Below are 25,860 nucleotides of genomic sequence, written 5' to 3'. Positions count from 1 at the left end.
AGTTTTTTATTGTTGACACGTTTGTTTGTTCTTAGTAGTGTCAACGGAATGTCCATAATTTTGTGATAAACAATAGCATTCATTTCAGTGATCTTTAGGTTATAGTTTGTCTCTTCTAATTTTTTTTTTGTACTTGTGCAGGCATGACTACTTTACAAGTTTGAAGAGCGCTCCAAAGATGACTACTTTTCAAAAAGTAACGAATTTGCAACCTGGTTGAAGGAAAAGCGAGGGATCTATTTCTAGGATTTGACATCTGAGAAAGTTAGAGAGATTTCTCAGTTTTTTTGTAACCAAGCAAAGTTTCAATTTTTTTAACCTAAATTCATTGTATTTGACATCTGACAACTTTGATATCCGTGTGTAATGACTCATATTTGTTCACTAGTTTTGTAAGAAATTAATGCAAATAAAATTTTTTATTTATTACAATTTTTGGTTTAATTTTTTTATTTATTTATAAAAACCATTGCATGCTGAAAATTCTGTAATTGCACACTCAAAGCTTAAACTGTCGGGAAATTATTTCGCGGCAGTTTTAGCAAACCGCCGGGAAACCATTTCGCGGCGGTTTTGGGAAACCGCCGGGAAACCATTACGCGGCGGTTTTGGGAAACCGCCGGGAAAGTATTTCGAACCGCCGGTAAAAGAACCGCCGGGAAATTATTTTGAACCACCGCAAAAAACAACCGCCGGGAAATCATTTTTAACCGCCACTAAACAAACCGCCGGGAAATATTTCGAACCGCCGTAAAAACAACCGCCGAGAAATCTACTTTAGTGGCGGTTATTCCAGCGGTTCTCTAAAACCGCCGCTAAATGGTTTAACGACACCGGTATCAGCGGCGGTTTGGTAAACCGCCGGGAAATGATTTTGCGGCGGTTCCAAACCGCCGCTCAACGATTTTTAAACCGCCGGGAAATCCTTTTTTTCTTGTAGTGACATGGACTTTTAATGATTTCAACGCTACCTTTGATCTACCATATGGTGGTACTAGAGAAATACCCAATGATTTTTGCCCAAATTATCTATGGAATCAATTAGGGAGTAAAGATAGGTTCTATCTTTCCTCATCTAGAGTTTCTTGTGTAGCTAATCCTATGTTTAAATATATACTCTTATTGATGAAACACACTATATTTGCAAGAGGAGAAAATAATAAAGTGGTGTGTTGAGATGAACTTCTTTGTTTGGGGGCTATGATGGGAGAATATCAAATTGATACTAGATATCATTTCTTAATTCACTTAATAAACATGTCACTCCCTTATTTTTCAAGCCCTATTGTTCTGGGAGGATTGATCACTAGAATAACATTGATGCTAGGATTGGATTTAGAGGAACTCGAGATAGTAAAGGGAAATTCTAATATTAACATTGACTGTTGTATAGCAATGAAATTGATTCAACGAGATGATAATAGGTATAGTTTATTTCTAAATGGTCAACATCATCTAAAACTATCTAATATCCCATTGACAAACATTTTGGACAAAGAAATTGGGCAATGACGAATGTCATGAAGTTCCCAATACCAACAAGTGTCGCTCGTATATCTAGAACATTTACAAAAAGATTCTCTTCAAATACATTTGATTTTTCAACCTTTCATTCAATCCTTGACACTTTGCATACCGATCATGACTCTATTAAAAATCTTTTGGAACAACAAGATAATATTAGTGAAGATCAGTTTAATCAATTGAGACAATTGTTCATTAAGGAGGAAAATCATAGGATGGCCAAGGAATTAATGGTAAAACAATAGGAAGAGTGGGAAAGGAGAGAGGATTTTAGAGACATGATGAGAGGGATTGGGGAACAAATTGATAACATGTACCAATTTCATGCACATTTAAGGAGAACTAAAGAATGGTTTAATAACTTTCCATTTCTGAAATTGTCTAATCTTCCAGAATTCCCTCTATTATCCTCTTTGTTCCCAAAAGAATTAAAACCGTGGGACGAAGCACCTGAATTGATACCTTTAAACATGCCTCCTCCTCCATAAAAATGTGGAGGACACTGAACAAGCTAAGTTTGGGGAAGGTAAGCATTGTACATAAATAAACTGTATTTTATTTTGAATTTTTTTTGTAATTTACTTTTAAATTTATTTTGAATTTTGCTTTAAAATTTATTTTAGTAGTTCATGGTAGATAGCATGTCAATAATCACGAACAACATCTTAGAAGTTTATCCTTTTGTAAAAATGCTAGCACTTCTTCTCTCGATGATTGTTTTGATACTCATGGCTAGTATTCTAGGTGTTATGTCTTTTCCTATCTACCATAACAGGAGTGAGCTAACATATCTTGAGAAAGTTGAGACATGACCTAATCTAAGGATATTTTTCACTTATGCCTAATCTAGGAGGTAGATTAATTCTGAAATTAGTCATGATTCATGAGATCGAACTAGTACTAGTGTTTCCAAAGTGACCTTCCATTGCATTTTGGTTATTGGACCAACTCAAGTCATGTCAACTCATTTGAAAAAATCTTGAACCCCAAAAATAAAGTAATGCTTCAAACTCAAACGCTTCTCTAATTTCAAAAGCATCTACAATAAAAAAATGAATGAAAAAGAGAAAATAAAGAAAATAAAGGGGATAAAAAATAGTTTCATGAGTGGAAACTTGTCAATTACCCCTTTGAGACCGATAAGGGTTGCTGAGGAAATAATTGTTATGTTTCTCTTGATCTTGAGATAATCCTTTGAGACCTTGTGCAATGGAAGGGATAACCCTAGCCTGTGGCAAGTAAGTGTCTAAGGTCAGGAATAATTAGGAACATGGTAGCATGATGACTTGACTTTAAGTAGGATTTTGATACCGAATGGACCAAGGTCACTTTTTGCACTGTGCATGGAGAACTTATTCTTAGGTCTTATCTTAATGATTTCGAATATCATGCTCACCATTGTTAGGCTTTGATAGGATTGGATTGATGTGCTAAGAATTATAATGCTGCCATGTATTTTTACTTGCATCTAGAAGCATGTTTTACTTGAGGACAAGCAAAAGTTTAAGTCTGTGGTGTGATGTGTGTAGGGTATGTATATATTTTTACTACTTTTATTGGACATCTTTATGCATTTTCATGTTAATACTCTATGTTTGTCACATCCTTTATTCATGCATTAGGCATATTTTCTCTATTTCCTAGTTCAGAGGTCTGCTCTCGTACTTTTGCATTTGTAGGATGGAAATCGATGTGAAACATGACAAAATGAAGGGCAGCTATCCCAGATTGTGCCACCAAGCATGGTTGTGCTCTTAACTCAGAAGCAAGCCAGCTCTCGGCCGTGCCTACAAGGCACTGCCATGCCCTAGAAACAAAACCACAGCAGCTGGAGGGCGTGCCTATCTCTCATAACAGGGCCTACTTCGGGCCGTGCCTGCGGGGAGTTAGGGCCAAGTTCTTCGCTCGTTCCATTAAACATGACTGTGTCGTTCCACGAAACATGGCCATGTCACGCGAGGAGTCTATTTAAACATCTTTTCGAAACCCTTTTGGGGGGAGCCGTCAGAGGACTACAAGGAGGCGCCGTAACTACATTCCAAAGGAAAATTCGCCATCACATCCATCTTCTAGAGGCTACTCCGCGCTTTCATCCACCACCAATGAAGAGATTACAATTCAAGGAAGATCTGCACATATTGATAAGTCCTTTTCCTTTTTCTTTCTTAGATTTTGAAATAAAGATGAATTCTTCCTCTTCCTTCTTCAATTGTATCCCCTCCGTCATAGAGTAGATCTCTTAAATTCTAGGATGTAGGAGGAATTGAGATGTAACGGATGATTGTATTCGATGGATTTGTATTTGCTATCTTCTATGACATGCTTATACTTTGTTATATGGAATTGTGTCTCGTGTGTATTTGGTGATATTTTGAAGGTTTGATTTCATATGGATGGGAGTGAATTACGATTTATAGGAAATCTTAGGATCGTATGACCGGGGTGCCTTGTGACAGGAGGTGAACCTTTTTAATCAGACTTTCCGAGGAGATTCTTAAGTTGTAATAAATTCTCATGAGGGATAACTAACGGTTATTGATTACTAGGAAGAGGTCCTTAATTGGGTACTCGGTGACAAAGGGTAAAATACCAGTAGTATTGTCGGAGTGCCCGGTGATAGTGGAAAAGCTACAGAACCAGGCTATCAAGGTATCATCTCGAACTAGTGATCATAACATTAAAGATTCATGATTTAATTCTGATGAAGTCTGACAAGATCTAATTGGGTAGCTTGGTTAGAATCCCTACATTGATATAAACATTAAGGAATAGCAAAACATCCATGATACTATCAGCCATAATCTCGAGGAATCTGAAGTCTTAGGATCGTTTTCCATACCTGTCATATAGTTGATTCCCTTTCGTTTGAGGATTAGGTCCTTCAATTCTCCTTCTTTCTTGCCTCAACACCAAAAATCATTCGTTCGCAACTCTTTTTGTGCTAGTCTAGTGATTATTTTCACCATCTCTGTGGTTCGATATCTTTTATTACTTGACGACAATCGTACTCTTGCGGGAGCATATCAATTCTCACAAACCAACATCATTCTGTGAAATCAACAAAACATTAGATAGCCTTGGGTTAAGATGGTCTAGCGGAGATCTATTCAGCCGAGCCACGCTTTTACATTATGGCTCCTAGTTCATGGGAGACTACCAATGCGTGCTAGGCAGGACTACTTGGAGGACTGATGTTGCACTTTCTGCTGGCAGGAGGAGGAGACTTTGGAGCACATTTTCTTCCAGTTTGGCCCCATCAACTAGCTTATGGGGTGGATTTGAGTGTGGCTATAGATAAGGCTGAAGATGGCCACGTACCAGAGCATGTTGTGGACCTTCCGACGGCAGTATAGGGGGCATCCATCATAACTACAACGCATTGCCTTGCCATGGTAGCACTAGTACATCATATATGGAGTGCAAGGAATCGCAGCATGCATGAGGGGAGGAGGCTAGATGCGGAGGCGGTCATTCAGAAGGTCCAAATGCATGTCTACCAGATGTTTGACATCTGCTCTGATCAGGTACTATAGCAGGGGTAGCATCTTTTAGGGCATGTAGTATTTTGGATATTTCTCTAGTATATATATCTACACATATAATCACTGACACTCACCTTGGGCATGCATGGGAACATATTTTGGGCATGTAAGGAAGAGGGGCACTACTATTGTTGGGGCATGTTGGTTTTTTGGGATAGTGCCTCATCTTACATCTATACATACATATGTGCATTTTTGCATTACTACACACATAGGATAGATAAGTAGAGACACCTACATAATCATGGACTCCTCATACATCTATACATACATATATGAATTTCTACATTATTGCCCACATAGGATAGTAGGTAGAGACATGCATATTCATGGTCTCAAGGAAAAAAAAGTGAATGAATCCACCTTTGATGGTCTATCTAGTCTGTAACAAACAGATCGCTATAAAGACGCTTCAAATCCGTTTATGAATATGGTTTTGCCTAAAAGTCTATGAGGGTGAATAGATCTACCAAAAAAGCTTATCTAATCCATAACAAACGGCTCGCGATAAAGACATCTTAAATCCATTTATAGCTAAGACTTTATCAAAAAAAACTAAAAGGGTGAATAAATCCACCAAGATGATCTATCTAGTCCATAGTAAACAACTGTGGTAAAGACAACAAATCTATTATTAGCTGGCCACTTGCTAAAAATGCGCATATCGATGGCACAGACAGACGATGATGACACATGCGACATGTAGAGCTCTTGGCAGGACTGCTGACATTCTTGGACACTGGAGGAGCACGTTACTGGGGAGATGATGGCGGGCGACTGTGACTGCGTGGCTGCAGCAAATGATGGCAGGATTTCTGTGGCAGAGCTTATGACAACAGGCAATCGGTAGAGTGTGACAGTGATACCAGGCCTCTCAGTAGGTCTGCTAACTATCGTGGACACTAGCGGTGCATGCTGCTGGAAGGGACAAGGGACGAAGATTGTGACTCTATGGCTGAGACAGATGATGGAGGGGACTTCTATGGCAGCGCCTACGACAATCGGGCGCCCAGTGACTTCTGACAATGATGGCGGGAAGGGGTAGCTGGTATTGGTTAAGTTTTGCCCCTACGCGCATGTTAGCATGAGATACACGGATAATAATGATACCCATGTGAGCATGTGTACAGTATACCTATGATGGCTACTCAAATCTGATAGTTTGTAAGACATGACATCAGTTGGAGTCTTAAGTACTTTTTGTATAGTTATGTTTTTTTCTTTAATGATATATTTTTACCTTTTCATCAAAAAGAATTATGTCTCTATTCTTCGAATAACAACACCTACTCTTAAAAACCAACACTAAAATAATTTATTATTTTTAGTTATTTAAATTTTTTTGATTTTGTTTTATTTTCCTCTTATAATTGACTATTAAAAAATTAATAATAAAAATATTTTTTATTTTTATTAATGTTCATTTAATTTTATAATATTTTACTAATCTTCTTTTTTCTTTTTAAATTTTTATTAAAATTTTAAAATTAAAAAAAATATGGATAAATATAGGAGATTGTCCTGAGTTTAATGATGTAAATTTAAAAAATAAATAAATTTTTTAAATCATCAATAACTTTTATATGAAACTTCCTAATGAAATAATGATTCCAATAAAGAAAATTAATTTTTTTACTTTAGTTGAAGACTAAAGGCGATTATCGAAAATAAATATGCCTTTTGAGAATATGAAAATAAATATGCCTTTTTGAGAATTTGACGACTTTCAATAGGTCCTTTAATTGCCGTAATAAAAATTTTAAACTCAACTTACAATTTCAAACAAACTTGATAAAAATAAATAAATCTTCACTCTCCTCGAAGAAAAATCTAATGCAAAGTTAATTGTAGCAATTAGCTTGCATTGGAAGGTAAAGACTAGTTCAAAAATTTTACTCGTAACTACATATTTAATAATTTAAAAATATTTAAAACTATCAAATTTAAAACATAAAAAAATAAAGGAATATTTTGTTATAAATTTAGAAAAATTATTACATGAATTATAAATTTAATAAATTATCTAAAAATTAAAAATAAAAGATTTTAAATTTAAGAAATTTATCATAAATTTAAATTTTTTAAAAAATAATAAAGAATAAAGTAACATAAATTCTATACATTTAAAAATAAATTTCTTTTTTCAAAAAAATAAATTTTAAATTAAAAAATATAACCAATTTTAAAATTGTTACATCCACATTCATCTAGTTTTGGATAAAATTTTTATATAATGTTTTTTTGAATCATTTATTACATAAACAAACTTTAATTCATTTATTGAAATTTAAATTTTAATTAAAATAAATAGTCATGTGGCATAACATTTAGGAGCACAATACTCATATCCACTTAATTTCAATAATTTCATGATTACTTACAATTTTATCCTCATCTCCAAGAAATGGTATAAATATTGCACCATCCAATAGGGAAAAAAATTAGAGGTTATCAAAAATATGAAGAGATAAATTATGTATCATACCTAAAATGCTAATTTGCAAAAGAAAAAAAATCAAACGGGAATAACTATAACTGAATCAAATTCGTCCATCCTTGACATCCTAACTTCCAATAATGTGATCAAGTCCTCCCTGAAGATTAGCTGCTCGGTTAGCTGTGTTAACATTGTGTAGTAGTTGTTGAAGCCAGTGTCGAGTTCCAGGATCATCCTACAAGCACTCAAAAGATTTAACGACAACATGTTTACTACCAACAAATGAATAAATACAAATCCATTAGAATAATTCAAATGTCTAACATGCTAACAAGGAAACTAAAATTATGCAAAATGGGCAGGATCAAATTAAAGCCGGAACAGAAGTTGCTTATAGATTTGAGTTGTCTATAGAGAAAGAGTTCACAGATGAATGGTTATTTGAAATGCAATGGCTGAAGTTGGTTGATTCGTTTAACATATATTATTATTATTGACAAAGTGCTTCTTTCAATTATCACTACTTGCTACTTCACAGGCCATCTTAATCAACAGTGGAATAGTTTCTTGTTATCTTTCCCTTCCCTCCAATTTGGCTCCTTTTTACTGAAGTAAACTGACCATCAGTACTATAACTAGGCAAGCACAAATAAATTCTAATAGGAGCTTGGGAGGTAATAAAAGATAACTTGCTATTTCTTTATTCAGCAATTCTTAAAGGGATCACTTTAAAGATGTTTTCTTTTTTCTCAGCCGGCAATGGGGCTAACTTTCAACAAACCCATGGATAGCCAAGATATGTTGGAGCTAATTATAAGTGCGGAGCAACTTGGCCCATATGAAGAAAAATAATAAATACCAACTGGCGGTGGAATACTGATGGGATTTTCTTGATGAGGCTTTGGCGTGCACACACAGATCTAATGGTTTTGTTCAGCACTCTTAAGCCCAGTAGAAATTTCAAATCCTTGCATAACTAGCTTTGCAAAGTAAAGTGAATACAAAAGTGAAACTCAACCAGAAAGGAATATCATTGCGCTATGTTATTTATCTTCTGTTCTCAGATGATCATTCATGTTTGGAAACAGTAGAGCATCTATTCTTTGGCTACTGAGCACCTAGATGGGCTGAAATGTTATTCCTGGCAGGCTCAACAATCATATCACACCTCTTTCGGCTGTCAGTGTGGCACAGTTGGATCTCGGTGGGCATCAAACAATATGCAAATATTGGGAACACTAATTCAAGGATGGTTGTACATTTTATGGATCCTTAGGTATGAAATAACATTAAGAAAGAATGACCGTTCTATTTGATATGTTCTAAAAAGTGGGATGATTTGCTTTAGGAATGGAATTCCAGAGCTAGCTAAAAGGAGATACAAATAACTTTTCAGTTAATGAAGTACTTGGGCCTTTGTTGTTACGATGGTAGATTGAAAATTCATGCTAACCTTAGCTATACTATAATGCAGTTAGTAGACCAATAGTGTGGGCTATGGCTAGGGAACTCAATTGGTAGCACCTTTTATAGTTTCTTGCTAGCCATCTATTGGAAACATCATTTAGCTGATTACTATATCCAAGTTACTGCTGTTGAAGATATTGTATTAGATGCCCCTAATAAGCTTAGAACTAGCCATTAATTTGCTTTGTGAAACCATTCTGCATATTAAGAAATCCAAGTGAACCAAGTTATTCACTATCGTTTTTTGGAAGAAAAAAAATGGACATAATTAATAATATTTACCCTCAACTCCCTAAAGATGGACGTACAACACTGCAAGATTTTCAACATGACTCTAGAACATTGATTGCTCTAGCCAATATCCAAAGTGTTGGCAAAGAGCTTACAACACGTAACAAAAAAGCAAATTATTTCCAATTTGCCTTTTTGCAAGGTAAAGATGCAAAAGTTTACCATGTGTGCTTCTGAGATTCTTTGGTTAGTGTCACAAGGCAATAGATTCAGTGTAAGCATGAAACTTGGTTTAAAAATAGAAGGGACTCGAGCAGACTATCCTCTTTCTGGATTGTTCATTCGTCTCACAGACATTGCATAAAGCTTATTTTCTAGTAGAGCAAATGGACCAATGAAGGCATTAAACCCATTAGAATCCCTTTGAAAATTCTAAGCATACTTCAGTTTGCAATGACACTGATGTCTTGTCAAAGCTTAGAAAGGTTCAAAATCTTGAGTCATGCTAGAGTTTTGATTTTTGAAATTGGTATTGTGCTGATATGCTATCAACATGGTGCCGGTGGTGAATTGAAAGTTGAATGAGGAAGCAGATGAAACAAAAGGAGACATTGTTTGTAGTGAGTCATATTGAGTTTCGGTAATTCAACGGAACAATATGTTTCGGCTGTTTCATCGGCAGAGTACAAGATTTCGAATCATGAAGCTCAGGGACAAGAGCTTAGACATCTCAAAATATTATTGTAGCTTTTATTATCTTCTGGACTTGGAATAAACCTCAGTATGTCTTCTTTCATCTATGTAGGAGGAAAGATCTTTGGATATGCTTAAGCATGGTTTACCTACTAATCACATAGCTGGGATTCCATTTGGGACTTTGGACAGCTGCCTAGAGCCTTTTGAACCAGTGATAAAGAAGATTGCTAGACTTTGACTTTAACAAGAGTGTACTTAGATATCTAACTACTTAACAAGTTCCCTCACCTAGAGCTGCATTACTGCTGTTCAACATTATATGCAAAAGATGGATCTGGGTTATCTGGATGCAAAGAAACAAAATCATTCACAAAGTATACCAAGCTCAAGCTCCTCACTCAAATGCTGGATGATCAGTATACAATGTTGGGGGAATTGTGCGCCTCTGTAGATGTTCATATAATGCTGTATTGCGTAATTTGAATAGGTTGGTTACATACAAGTGTGCAATAACCCTTATTTAAGAGATAAATTATCTGGTTATACAGGGATAGGTGGTGGTTTATACTTGTCGGTTGATAGTGGTCTCCACCATTCCTTTGACATTCTGTGTTTTTGAGGCTAGGACTTTCTTGCATCAATATTCTGTTTCTCGTATTCCTTTCTTTTCTAATGTGGATTTAGAAACTAAATCTTGTATTTGTGGAAATATCTCTTATAAATACATTTTGGCAAGTTTAAAAAAAGAAAAAGAAAGAGAAGTAGCAACAACACTTATGTGTTTTGAGGCTAGGACTTTCTTGCATCAATATTCTATTTCTCATATTCCTTTCTTTTCTAATGTGGATTTAGAAACTAAATCTTGTATTTGTGGAAATATATCTCTTATAAATACATTTTGGCGAGTTTAAAAAAAGAAAAAGAAAGAGAAGTAGCAACAACACTTACATGAAGATAACTGTTAATTGAACCATCTTTTAGAATATCAGGAAGATACTTGATCAAATTTTCACATGCCCTGCAAATGAACAAATTAATTTGGTTGATTAGCATGTCAGACATTTTAGACAAACTATCAACTGGGATAAAACTCTCAATAAGCATCACAAACTTATTGAAGAGAAGAGGTTAAACTTATTGGTTAATCTTGAACGTCCAAAAGCACCTTTCTACCAGCTAAAAAGCATGCCTAACAAAGCATACCTTCGGTGCTCTGAAAGCCTGAGGTAACAACGAATTATATGCTTCAGTAATCTCGCTGATGGTCTTCCAGCAAGTGATGTGACCATGGATCCAAGTACTTGGCCTACAGCGCAAAATCGTTCTGAAGTAGCACAAATGTAGCCCAGCCCAACATCATCCAACAATATCTTCTGGACAATAAAAGTTGCAACCTACAAAAAGGACAAGATACCAAATTGAACTGAGATTTCACAAATACTTCCAAATAAGATAAGCGCATTACAAGTTACCAACTAAATACTGAAAATCTTGCATCTTCGTCATAAAATTCATAATAGAAGCCATAGAACAACACATTTATCCAATGGACATGTATGCACATAAGTTAAATACACACATTCTACAAAAACATGTACACAAGATAAAACTATTAATAAAATTGAATGGTATTGTTTGATAAAATACAAGTAAAAAATAACAAATAAGTACAGTGTTTAGTTCCAACATGTCAATGTTTTTTTAGTATTCATATAGTTCTTAATGTACACGAAGTGGAAACATAGCATTCCCTTATTAAAAAGAAACAAAGCAATGTAACAAAAACATGAAAAGGTAACAGTAATTTATCACATTTCTTCGATAAGAATAGGTTATAACTTGGATCACATACGGTTTTCGAGAGTTCACTACCCATCTCCATTGTGCGCAGACACAATGGAATTATCTCTGTTCGGAGAAGAAATCCAATGACCTCAGTTTCATCTACCTGCAATTGAGATAGTTAATGAGTTCATAACTTTCTCATTTAAAAAATTCAAGGCTATCAAATAAACTCATCTTGTTCTGAAACAGAGAGCATAGGTAGAGTGAAAATAGAAGATACCTTCACAAGGGCGCCGATAACTCCCAAGCTGGTCAACCTTAGAAACTCGAATGGCCTTGTTTTACTAGTTGTATTCAAAAAGGGATACAAGTACAAAGGTATATGTGCTGCAAAATGAGTGGACAAATATGAGTCATAAGACAATATCTAACTAAAGTTAAACTAGAATATGCAAAAGAGAGATGGCTTTTTGATGGGGTATAACTGATTATGAAAGGACTTCACATCACTTTGGAGTTTAACAAACTTAAGCTTGATGGTTTGAACTAATATCATTGTCAGACTTGTAGACATCTTTACTTATCTTTCTTAAATCCATTCAATGCGAATTTTGATTAAAGTGTTCATAGAACAAACACGACACTATGTGGTTGATGTACGTTATCAACTTTGAAGATCAGCTGTAGACAACTCATGTACTGCATCATTTTGGATAGATAAGTGTTCAGATAAATGATAGTGTCTATGGAAGGTTTCTTACCTACAAAGCATAGCTAATTGAGTCTATTTATACTTAGTAATTTACTAATGTGTTTGGATCAAGTCTCATCAGCTTCGAAGTTGAACAAAATGCAATGCTAAATGGAAAGAGGAACTAGAAGGATTTAGATAGCTTTAGCATTATGTCTTAGGGTTCTAGGGTGAACTACAGGTTTGTTGGAGTGATCTAGAAGAGACATCCTAGATATCTACCCTTTCGATTGAAGGTAGGGTAACCTAGCTAGTTGATAGGTCAACATATATATTTGAAGGTAGGTCAATTTACTTGGTAGGTCAACCTAAGTAGTAGAATTTGCAGAGCTAACTTTTTATTTGAAAGTAGGTCAACCTAAGGTTGGCGGTGGCAACCAAAGCACTTATTAGATTGGCCTAATATCAAATTGTTGGATCGTAACAGTCAAATTCTTTAGGTAGGTTGGCCTGATGTTTATTGAGGTCAACTTAAGTTCGTTCCGTAGACTACTTTTTGTGACCATTCAAACCATGATTTAAAAGATATTTGGTTGTCATTTGGTATTAGAACACTTGCAAAAAAGATTCTCGTACTCACACAAGAGTGCTAAAGATAATCAAGGAGATAGAAAGTCTCAATTAAAGGTTTGAGCTCTGCTGGTAGCACTTCTTCACCTAGGGATAGATTTCAATCTATAAGGTGAGATAGAAGAGTTATTTACTCTTTGTACTCGGTTCTTATCTTTTGGGAGTTTGATTGTTTGGCTTAACTGGTAGTGAGGGCTATGGGAAAGCTATGCTGCAAGATTTGGTGGAGCTGTTTGAGCAAAATGGGGCTAAAGGGAATCTAGTCTAGAATGATGATTGTTTTTTGAAGTGGTGACTATTTGTTCGAAGAGATGCTTGTTGTTGCCCAGAATACTGTAGAACATTGTCACAACTCTCGAATGCTTCTAAAAGTCTCTTTTCATGTATCCCAACTCTCCTTTTAGACCTTAAAATAAGTCTGTTCAATAACAATGCTCCATATTGCCAGGATGTCCAAGTGATCTAACATGTCCTTAATGGTTTCAACTATTTAGACACATGTTTTTCATTAGCTAAACATAGACAAGATGGATTAAAATGGTGTTCCCACTATCGATTATCTCAAAGTACCTTTAGAATTAATGGATAATTGTAACCATATCAATTGTTCCTCCTATTAATTTTTATGAAGTGGAATTTGATGCAAATTATTCAGAATAACTCTTGATATTCTATTCTATAAAATTATCAATCTTGAGTGATGCAATCATGCCTAGAATGTGTGTGCACATGATTTTGATATTTGAGCATGTTTACATTAGACATGTTATTTGTCTCACATGAATGTCAAGTCTACAAGCAAGGAGGAAAGTTCTAGTGGGGGTCACGAGGATCGGACATTAGGCCAAGGAAGTCCTAACAAATCAAGGAACGAATGCTAGGTAAAAGAAGTTCCAACAAGTCGAGGATCGAATGCTAAGTAAAACAAGACTCAATGACTCGAGGACCAAACACTAAGCAAAGGAAGTTCCAATGAGTCACTAAGACTGAACGCCAGACAAGTAGGTGCATGAAGTCCCAGTGGGTCGACGAGGACTGGACAATAAAACAAGGAAGAAGTCACGGAAGTGAGGAGCTTCTTGACAAGGAGAAAGTCCCGAAGGTCTCAAAAACCTCATAAAACCAAGGTCAAGTTAACATGGAAGTGCTAGTACTTTAGAAGAACAAAGGCAAACATGAACTCAAGCTAGAAACAGCCGGAAATGACATACCATTCTATTGAAAGTTGATATCAATCGACTGGAGGACCAATCGACCAATTAGGCACCAAACAAAATCGAACATGATGTTTCTATTAGTTCTAATTTTGGGGGGTAGTCGATTGCTAGGCATCAATCGACTGTTGTATCTTGAGCAGTCAACCAATAGTAATAACCTAATTTGCTATTGATGCTAGAAAAGTTACAATCAATCATCAAATCACTTATAAAATCGACCGATAAGACTTGACTAGTCGATTACTAGCCTAAAAAAGCTTATTTTGAGGAGAGAGAAGAAAGCAATTGGTTTGGCTATATATATGGGGTCAAGGGGGAAAGCATGTGGGAAAAGCTTATTGTTGAATCCTTGATTCCCTAAGTGCTCAAAGCTTCCAATATTTCTTGTCTTATAATTGTATTGACTCATAGGATTCCCTAGTTCTCAAAATTCTTTATCTTGAGAGAGGAAAATGTACGAAAGATTTCTCCACCTTTAGTTGCTTACTAAGAAGGAGATCACTCTATTTCTGAATTAATTGCAATAATTTATATTCATTATTGTTGTTTCCAATGCGACTAATTTTGTCTTGTAGAAAGTTCGATCACGTATTCACCCTATCCTCTCCTTGATCCTATAATATCATATACCAAATTCCTTCTTTTTGCACGCCCCTTCCCAAATCTACAAAATTTTATGCTCCTCTACCTAACTACATAACTATTTTCAAGAGTTGTTTATGCTAGAATTGAATGGTTGGAACTTGACCATCTACCAATTCTCCATAACTCCTAGAATGACTTGATAGCCCTTTTGAATAGAGGTCATATTCTATGTAGAAGAGATTGATTGGATTTCCTATTAGGGACAGTCCGCTTCATTCAGGGATGTTATAACATCCCTTAATGAAAAACTAAAACCTAAAAGTACCATCATAGTTTGGAATCTCGTATTGTGTCCGACAAAATAGTCAAAATATATCATTTCAATAAATCATCGAAATTCGATACCACTTAGAGCCAAAGTTTAAACTTGAGTTGTGCAATAGTTTCAATCTTTGACTAAAAAGATATTGTTTCAGTATTGTGTCACACTTCGATATATAGTAGCCAGTGATAGATTGGAGGTTAAAGAAGAAAGAAAATGAACCAACAAAAAGAGATATTGCTTATGCCGAGTGGTATTGAATTTCAGTAATTTATTGAAATGATATGTTTCAACCATTTCCCTCAACATGGTGCAAGAATTAAAATTATGCTCAACACAACACAAACAATGTCTCCTTTCTATGCTCCATCTCTTTCTTTCTTCAACTCCATTCTATTACTGACATTGTTAAATGTTGATTTTTTAAAATATATATAAATATTAAATTTAAATTTTGTTGAAACTTTGAATCAACAAAATAAGCAAACCAAATTGTTGAACATGAAATATGGGAGTTATGTTGAAACCAAATTAAGTTTGGATTGAACTCATTTGAATGTGGGTTCAAATTGGGGTCAATTTGGATTTGATTTGGTCAAGTTATGACTAAATCAAATTTTATGGGTTAAACTGGTTCAATTGGTTCAAAATGAATTATGGAATTAGAGAAAACCTACTCTTTCCCTTTCTTTCTCCCGTGCTTCCCCTTCCACGCAGCCTCTTCCCACACTGAAGGCCACAGACATCGAAGACACGCACTTTCTCCTTCCTTTCTCCTTCTCTTTCTCTCTCTCCTTATTCTCCTTCATCTCTTCCAACAGCAGAAAGCCCTTCACTTCTTCATCTCTTCTCAACAGCAGCCATCATTCCTTTTTTCTCCTCCCTGTTTTTCCAGCCGGCCAACAGCAACCCTCTTTTCTCTTCTTGTTTTTCAGCAACAAGAGTAAACAGTTCTTCTTTCCCTCTTCCAGTAGTAGCAGCAGCAGATTTTTCCTTTCCTCCTCTCCACCAATTCCAGCCACCGATTAGCAGCCACCGGAGCCAACCAGCGCTAGCCAAGGCCACTAGCGAAGAGGGAAATCCCTATTCCAGCAACCATTTCCTTTTTATTTCCAGTAAGCAAGACCAATCTTCTATTCACTTCCTAAGTTCCAGGCAACAGCAGGTGCTTATTCTTCTAGCAAGGTTCAACTGGTTCAAGTGCCTCGTATGAATAAAACACCTTTGTTATTTCGTCAGACGAAGGAAAGATACACTTTATTAGACTTTAGTTTAGGTTGGGTGTCTACTTTAGATATGAGAAATAGATAAATTAATTTGTTGTTCGATAGTAATGGATGTTGTTTAGGAATTGAGAATATTATGAGATAGTGAGGTCAAAAATTGAATCCATCGACTGCAAACCTTAAGCAATGTTCAGATTTTATGTTATTACAATTGAATATTTATTGTGAGTTTTTATTTTTATTTTATATCTGTATATATGAATTCGAGTGGAGCACGTTGATTTGCTGACAATAAATTTTTTTTATAAATATAGAGGCAAGTAAATCTATCATTTAACTTGTTATGCATTTCTTTGTGCATGAATATATAAATAAATAGATTATATATGTTTATATAATTATTAAAATAAAATTTATAATAGTGAAATAATAATTAAATTATTGAGAATAAATAATTGATTTTATTTCATGTTCTCATATGAAATATTCAAAATGTGTATCCAACTTTTATATTTACCAAAACACATAGTTGTCATTATGCGCCTCTTTTAACAACAGTTGATTGCTCATTCACCAATAGTTAACTGCTATTAGACAGCAGAATGCACCAGTCAATTTCTAAATTTAGTGTGCTTGATTTGTAATCAACAGTCAACTACTCATAACTCATCAGTCGACTGTTAGACTTTCTATGCTCCCATTATGTGGGAGGACCATTATATATCTCTCAAAATATCTCAAAGCTATGTAAATTTCAAAAACACAGGTCCCTATCTAGGCTATGAAATACATGTCTAAGAGCATAGTTATATTCAGGATGATATAAGAAGTATAATGAACTTGATTTGAAGTGTTTTTGAGGTGCCAAAAATCATCATGGAGTTTTGGTCAAAATTCGTTGATGACCTTAGCAACCTCAGAATCACTTCAAACCAAGATCATTACAATTGGAAGCCTCCTAAATGTAACCATACCCTCAAACCTAAACTCAACAACTTAGATTGAAAGATATGAATGTTTAAAATCTTTACAATCTCAAGATAATTTGAGACAAACTCATTAAAGGGTCCAAGTCTATCATACTTACTCATCAACACCATCAAACGGTTCCTAGGACTTCCCTGATTCAGATCATATCGAGATTTTGAAATTCTGAACTCTAAAGTCATTAGCGAATTTTGACCAAAAACTAATTAATGGCCTTAAGAACTTCAGAATCACTTCAAACTAAAACTATTACACTCTTGGGAGTCTCTTGAATGTAATCATGCTCTCATACCTAAATTCCATAGCTTAAATTGAGAGATGTCGATTTTTCAAATCTTCACTGAAATAATTTGACACAAACTCATTAAAGAGCCTAAATTCACCAACACCGCCAAAGGATTCCCAGGACTCTCCTGGTTCAGACTATATCAAGATTTTGAAATTATAGATATGAACCTCAGAATCACTCCAAATTAGGACCATTATATTTCATGAAGCCTCCTGAGTGTAACTATGTCGTCAAACCTAGACTTCACAACCTACATTGAGAGATATGAATTTTTAAAATCTTCACAAGCTTAAAACAATGTAACACAAACTATTTAAGGGTCTAGGTCTGTCATATTTATTCATTAACATCACTAAAGGATTCTTAGGATTCCTTTAACTCAGACCATATCAAAATTTTAAATTCTAGAATGAATTTTGATAAAAAATCGACATCTTTCAATCTAGGTTGTGTACTCTAGGTCTGAGTGAAATGATCATAGTTTGGAGTGATTTTGAAGTTCCTAAGGTCATCAACGAATTTTTTATCAAAACTCGTTAATGAACCTATAATGTCTAAAATTTTAAAATCTTGACATGGTCTGAAGACTCCAAAAAGTCTTCTAGTGGTATTGGTAAATAAGGCAGACCTAAGCCCTTTAATGATTTTGTGCTAAATTATTTCGAAGTTGTCAAGATTTGAAATTTTCAAATTTCTCAATTTAGGTTATGGAATCTAGGTCTGAGGGCATGGTTACACCTAATTTAAAGTGATTTTGAGATTTCTAAGACTATCAATGAATTTTTAATCAAAATTCGCTAATGGCCCTATAGTGTTCAGAATTTTAAAATTTTAATACAGTCTAAACTAAGAGAGTCCTATGGACCCTTTGGTTGTGTTAGTAAGTGACAAACCTAGACCCTTTAATGAGTATCTTAAATTTATCTCGAAGTTTTAAAGATTTCAAAAATTCACATCTCTCAATCTATGTTGTGGAGTTTATGTTTGGTTAAACTCGCTGATGCCCTTAAGCACCTCAAAAATACTTCAAACTAAGTTCATTCCACTCCTTACATCATTTAAGTGTAATCATACTCTCAAACATAGATTTCATAACCTAGATAGAGAATTGTAAATTTTTAAAATTATCACAGTTTTGAGATATTTTAAGAGATGTCTAATGGTCCTGCCACATAATGAGAGCACAAAGAGTTTAGTAATTGACTGATGAGTTATTTACAGTCGACTGCTGATTACAAATCAAATACACTATGTTTAAGAATCGACTAGTTCACTCAACTATCTAATAGCAGTCAACTACTGGTAAATGAACAGTCGACTGTTGACAAAGCGAAATATAATGAGAAGCAATTACGTATTTTAGTAAATATGAAAGTTGGTACGTGTTTTAGATATTACAGAAACTTGGCAACGTGGTTTAATAAATTACTGATATTCTAAATTATTCCTCAGTTGATACATTTCTTTAAATTACTCCTCAATTGATACCTTTCTAAATTACTCCTCGATCGATACCTTTCATGTTGTATAACCCTCATCTACATACCCTATGATGATAACATGATTTATGGTAAAAAGTTAATTTAAATTTGTCCTTCAGGCTAACTAATAAGTGAACCTAGAGGAGAACAATTGTGGTTTAAAAATTTAAAGTGAAATAATAATGGATTTAAATGGATAAAAAATATTAAAAAGTGAAAACTCTAAACCTAACCTTATATCAAAATACCTAACCATCCACATATTATAGCAAGTTGTCGCCTGCAATCGGTATTTACTTGTGTGCTAGCGCTATATTATTGTATTCCACTAGTGAGGGGACTTTTAGCTCATACAGCAGATGACGTTATTATATTCTAAGGACATTGAGTCCAATAACTGACTTATTAGTTGATTTATTAGACTGATATCATAGATGACATTTATACATGTTGATACTTATATTATTAGTGACATTTACACATGTTAATATTAATACCATTGATATCATTTATATATACTAATTAAATAATAATAATTGATAATTATCTTAATTGGTAATAAAAGAAAGATTATAATTTAGGGTGATGGTGGTAACTTTAAATATTAATAAAAATAAAAAGATAATCCGGTGCATGCAGTCCCTGCCAATGTAAGATCTCGGAGAATGGTATTGATAATTCACAAAAGAAATCTCTTGATTAAAAAATATTACAAGAGATAAACTGTATTTATAATTAAGACTCTATTCTAGGAAGTAAATCAAGATTCTATTCTAAGGACTAATTTATATTTTAGGTAAAATACAAATTAGGATACCAAATCACCCCTAGCTATATTTACAATATTCTAACGGATACCAAATCATCCTTAGCTATATTTACAATATTCTAATACTCCCCCTCAAGTTGGAGAATATAAATCATATGCACCCAGCTTGATACATATGTAGTCAATTCGAGGACCTCTCGGTGACTTAGTGAATATATCTGCTATTTGATCATGTGAGTTAACAAAACTATAGATATTTCTCCAGATATGACTTTCTCTCTGACAAAGTGACAATCGACTTCAATATGCTTTGTTCTCTCATAAAAAACTAGATTCGAGGCGATATACACGACGGTTTGGTTGTCAAATATAAGTGACATTTGTGTAACCTCTCCAAATCTTAGCTCTTGAAGCAACTGTTTGAGTCATATAAGCTCTTGACTGGCTATGGCCATAGCTCGATATTCTGCCACTGCACTGGATCTTTCCACAACATTCTGCTTTTTGCTTTTCCAAGAAATAAGGTTATCTCCGACAAATATACAAAACCCAAAAGTAGATCTCCTATCAATGGGAGATCCTACCCAATCTGCATTAGAATACCCTACTACTCGAGTATGTCCTTTGTCTCCACACAAAAGACCCTTTCTTGGAGCACCTCTGATATATCGAATAATGCGAGTCACAGCATCCCAATGTTCCTTGCATGGAAAGTTGAGAAACTGACTTACTACACTTACTGCAAATGAAATATCAGGACGAGTAATAGTAAGGTAGCTTAGTCTCCCTACTAATCGCCTGTATCGTTCAGGATCTGGAAGAGACTCCCCCTAATTTAACAGGAGCTTGACATTAGGATCCATGGGGTTGTCAACTGTCTTTGAGTTTAATATTCCTATTTCTTCTAGAATATTCATTGCATATTTCCTTTGGGATATGATAATCTCATCTTTGAGTTGTGCTACTTCTATCCCCAAGAAATATTTGAGTTTGCCGAAATCCTTTATCTAAAAATGTTTGAAAAGATGTTTCACCTATGAAATCCCGAGATAATCACTACCTATGATAACAATATAATCAACATAAACTACTAAGTAGACGCAACCAGTAGATGAGTGGTGATAAAAGACAGAATGGTCAGTCTTGCTCCGAATCATGCCAAACTGTTGAATTACAGTACTAAATCTACCAAACTATGCTCTGGGTGACTACTTGAGGCCATATAAAAATTTCCACAGACGACATACAAGACCATAAGACTCCCCCTGAGCAACAAAACACGGAGGTTGCTCCATGTAGACTTCCTCGAGTAGATCACCATATAAGAAAGTATTTTTGATGTCCAACTGATAAACAAGCCAATGTTGAATCGCAGCAATGGACAGGAATAGGCGCAAGAGGACATCTTGGCAACAAGAGAAAAAGTGTCCCTATAATCCAATCCAAAGATCTGAGGATACCCTTTAGCAACAAGGCGAGCCTTTAGCCAGGCAACCTCGTTATCTGGACCAACTTTCACCATATATACCCATCGACAACCGACAACTGACTTCTCTAGTGGTAGAGGAATGAGATCCCAAGTCCCACTGCTCTATAAGGCACACATTTCGTCGAGCATAGTCTATTTCCATCCTGGATGGGCAAAGATATCACCTGCAATCTTCGGAAGAGAAACAAACGACAAGGAGGAAAGACAAATATAATAGGAAGGAGAAAGACGATAACTCAAAGAAACATAATGAAGAGAAGGATTACGAGTGGAACACATACCTTTCCGAAGTGCAATGGGAATATCAAACTCAAGAAATGGAACCAGAGAAAGAGGCGAAAGACTTGGCTCTAAAGATGTGTCCATGGCAGCGTCAGTGTTGGGCGGTGGCAAAGCAGGACGAGGACGATGTTGATAAACCTGTAATTGAGGAGACAAGGCATGAGATGACAGAGACACCTCCGGAGGATAAAAGATAATCATTGGCACATGCGCAGAAGGAGAAAACTTGAACGGTGATCCATTAGGCCCAAAAAATGGAACCGAATTAATGAACGTGACAATAGCAGAGATGAAGTACCGATGGAGAGTAGGGGAATAACACTTGTACCCTTTCTAAGACCATGGGTACCCAAGGAAGACACATTTATGAGACCGAAGAGAGAATTTGTCAATGTCAGGATCAAAAGCATAAACAAAACATATAAAACCAAAGACTCTAGATGGTAAAGGATAAAGAATATAATGAGGTATTTGACCTTGTAGAGTGGAGGAAGACATGCGATTGATGAGATAGCACACAGTAAGTACAACGTCACCCCAAAACTGATGAGGAACATGAGAATGGAGAAGAAGAGTCCGAGTCGTCTCAAGATATGGCGATTTTGTGTTCGGCAACTCTATGCTGTTGGGGGATACAAGGATGTTGTGAGAAGCAGGGATAGACATGTTTTTTTCTCTTATGATCTTAGGGTTATGCTGGTTATATAAACTTGTATATATTTTCTTTGATGTTAAGATAATTTTAACATGATATCAGAGCCTTCTCTATAACCCTAATGTTTTCTCTTCTTCTTTTTTCCATCGCCGCGCCTCTTCTCTTCTCGACGCCTCTTCCCAACTGCTTCGACGGCCGACGCACAGCCACAGGACCGAAGCCGGCTCTTCCATCCCTCCTCCTGTCGAGATCTTCACACCTTCTTCCTCCTCTTCACGGATCAAGAAGTCTCGAGGGATTTCTCGACGCCTCTTCATCGTCTTCCTCAGCTTGCTTCCCCACGTGCTGCGCCCTCTGTCTGACTGTAAGCCAGCCGTGCGTGAGGAGCAGAAGGGAGGTCGCCGTTGTTGCTTCTTGTGAGCTCGTCATCCCTCAGGAGCTCGCCGTTTGCCCTTTCCATATCGCGACGCGCCGAGCACCTGATCTTCTCCCACCTCGCGACTCGCCCACTGTTGTTTCTCAAACAAGGACGAATCGAGATCGTGGGAGAGGCAAGAGCGCGGAGTCGTTCCTCTTGGGGAGGCTCGCTATCGCCGGAGAGGATCCCGTCCTCTGGTCTGCTACCTCTGCCGACGCTGCCTCGTTGCAGCCATCTGCGTACGCTAAACCGAGAAATCCTCTTGCTTCTGCCTGATCGCGAGAAATCTTCTCGCAATCTCATGTTTTTACGGTCTGATATTCTCGAGCGGGCAGATTCTTTGAAGTGGCACTTCAAAGAAGTGTGCCCACTCAGTTATTCCTGCGCCGACCCGAAAGTCGCCAAAAAAATGCAGCCCTAGGCTGCACCTTCTGATTAAAAAAAAAAATCCTGCTAAAAATTTAAAAAAAATTCTGCTAAAAAAAAAAAAACTTTGTTGGCCCAAGCCTCTTCTCTGCTTGGAACTTTGTAACCACAACTTTATTTTATGGCAGACACCTCTGGAGAAACTTCTGGTATTTCTGCAGATCCTATGACTTCTTCTGGACAGGTACAACCTTTTTTCACAATGCCAGGAAATGGAGGATCCGGTCTTCAGATAACCTCAGAGAAGTTGACAGAGACAAACTATGCATCTTGGGCAGTTGCTGTTGAACTTTATGTTGAAGGTCATGATAAACTTGATGTCCTTCATGGTACTAAAGTGAAACCAGATGAAAAAGACACAAACTTTCATATTTGGAGGCGTGACAATATTCAGCTGATGACTTGGATACTTAATTCTGTCAGTTCTGGCATCAAACAGGTCATTCTTCATAACAAAACAGCTTTTGACATGTGGAAGACACTGGAGCAAATGTACGGACGCAAGCATGACATGCTGCGTACTTATCAGCTAAGTAGTCAAATTTTTAAACTTGATCAAGGCTCTATGTCTGTCACCAATTATTTTGCTGCTCTGAAGGGGTTGTGGGATGAGTTTGACTATTACAGGATGGAGAATTGGATTTCCACCGATGATCACCAAGAGATATCTAAAGCTTCTGGAGAAGGACAGAATTATTAAATTTCTAGATGGGCTTAATGCAGAGTTTGAGAGTTTAAAAGGACAAATTCTTAGTCTTGATCCTACTCCCTCTCTGGAACAAGTTTATTACAAAGTTCTCAGTGAGGAGGGCAGGAAAAGGACCATGAGCAACAAGGGTATTTCTGCTACCAGCACTCCAATTGGGGAGACTTCTGCTCTTGTCAGTTCTACAAACAAGTCCAAGCCTGGGGGAACTAAAGGAAAAGGTGATAAATTTTGTCGGCACTGCAAGAGGACTAATCATGATTCAGATTTTTGTTGGGAGAAATATCCAGAGAAGAAACCTGACAAATTCAAACACAGTGACAAGAAGGCCCCTAGTTGTGGGAATGTTGCTGTCAAGAAATTAGTGGAGGAGGAGACTGCTGGTTCCTCTGTGTCTTCTTCTGTTGGGTTGTCCTCTACTGACATTGCCAACCTTCAACACCTTCTCTCGCGGCTTCAGGCTTCATCTTCTGCCTCTACCACTCCATCTCAAGCGCACACAGGTATCCGTGGCTTGGGATTGAGTGTTGCTGGTTCAAGCTCTTATAGCCCCTGGGTCATTGACTCAGGAGCTACAGATCATATGACAAACATTGCTAACTCCTTTATTTCCTACTCTTTGTCCTCTGGGCAAGATAAAGTGACCATTGCAAATGGAACCAAAGCCACTGTTGCTGGCAAAGGTTCCATACAACTGGCAGATCATTTTATCCTATCCTCTGCCCTTCATGTTCCTTCTATTTCTCTTAATTTACTTTCTGTTAGCAGCATTACAAAACAACTTCATTGCTCAGTAACCTTTTTTTCTGATCATTGTGTCTTCCAGGATCTCGAGACCAAGCAAACGATTGGGACTGGCCGTGAAGTAGGAGGTCTTTATTACTATCAGCTTGGAACAACCTCTGCTCTGAAATCTACAGCACAGTGTTTGGAGAATAAACATCAAGAAATCCTCTTATGGCATTCCCGGTTGGGACATTTATCCTTTCAGTCTTTGAAAGTCTTATTTCCTAGTCTTTTCTCTTCAGTTTCTTTTGAGTCACTTCAGTGTGAAGTCTGTCAGTTATCAAAACATTGTAGAACTCAATTTTCTGAGTCCATAAATAAAAGTTCTTCTCCATTTGATCTTGTTCATTCTGATGTGTGGGGGCCCTCTCCTGTGACTTCTTTGGATGGCTATCGATATTTTCTCTCTTTTATTGATGATTACACCCACTGTACATGGCTTTATTTGATGAAAAGCAGGGAAGAAGTTCCTCGACTCATTCAAACTTTTTGTCGAATGGTAGAAACTCAATTTCATACAAGAGTAAAGACTTTACGTTCTGATAATGCCCGTGAGTACTTTGCTCAGTCTCTAAATACTTTCCTTGAGGATTCAGGAATTCTTCATGAGTCATCCTGTCCCTACACACCACAACAGAATGGAGTGGCTGAAAGAAAGAATCGTCATATCCTTGAAACAGCCCGTGCACTATTATTTCAACGCCACTTACCCAAATATTTCTGGGTTGATGCTGTCCTTGCCGCTGCCTATATCATCAATAGATTGTCATCCAAAGGTCTCGGGTATCGGTGCCCTCTCACTATTCTTCGGCCTGGCACCACGTTGTTCTCCCTTACACCTCGAGTTTTTGGCTCTCTCTGCTTTATTCATGTTCTTGGTCCCAAGTCCTCCAAACTTGATCCTCGTTCTATACGGGAAGTTTTTCTAGGATATTCCACTTGCCAGAAAGGCTACAAGTGCTTTGATCCTATTACTAGGACGAGATATGTCTTGAAGGATGTTACTTTTTTTGAGTCCGAGTCTTATTATTCTCTTCAGCCTCATCCTCAGGGGGAGAATATTACCTCTTCTGTGTCTCCTTATGTACCTCAAGTGGTCCATCTCCTACCTCAAGTGGTCCACTTCCACTGGATGCCATGGAAAATACATTACTGGGCTCGCAGCCTTCACAGGAAATTATCACTTACAAGCAAAGGACCTACTACTGACCGGCTAGCC

General features: G+C 36.5%; 1 protein-coding gene and 1 pseudogene across 1 annotated transcript in view; one reads left to right on the top strand and one right to left on the bottom strand.

The window, feature by feature from the left end:
• Positions 1–7,609: 7,609 nt before the first annotated feature.
• Positions 7,610–25,860, bottom strand: part of LOC141846044 (uncharacterized) — a 57,505-nt gene continuing 39,254 nt past the window's right edge. Inside the window, exons 5-9 of the mRNA XM_074734035.1 lie at positions 11,963–12,069; positions 11,750–11,845; positions 11,101–11,291; positions 10,846–10,915; positions 7,610–7,738 (exon numbers count right to left, since the gene is read on the bottom strand). Coding sequence (XP_074590136.1) covers positions 7,631–7,738; positions 10,846–10,915; positions 11,101–11,291; positions 11,750–11,845; positions 11,963–12,069 — 572 coding nt within the window. The 3' untranslated portion in view covers positions 7,610–7,630. The remainder of the gene's footprint in view (positions 7,739–10,845; positions 10,916–11,100; positions 11,292–11,749; positions 11,846–11,962; positions 12,070–25,860) is intronic.
• Positions 23,535–24,749, top strand: LOC141833869 (uncharacterized; annotated as a pseudogene).

The sequence above is a fragment of the Curcuma longa genome, chromosome 1 (assembly GCF_044706935.1).
Source record: "Curcuma longa cultivar G26 ecotype Majalengka, Jawa Barat chromosome 1, ITB_CL_G26_1.1, whole genome shotgun sequence".
NCBI lineage: Eukaryota > Viridiplantae > Streptophyta > Magnoliopsida > Zingiberales > Zingiberaceae > Curcuma > Curcuma longa.
This window is presented reverse-complemented; position numbering and strand designations above follow the sequence as displayed.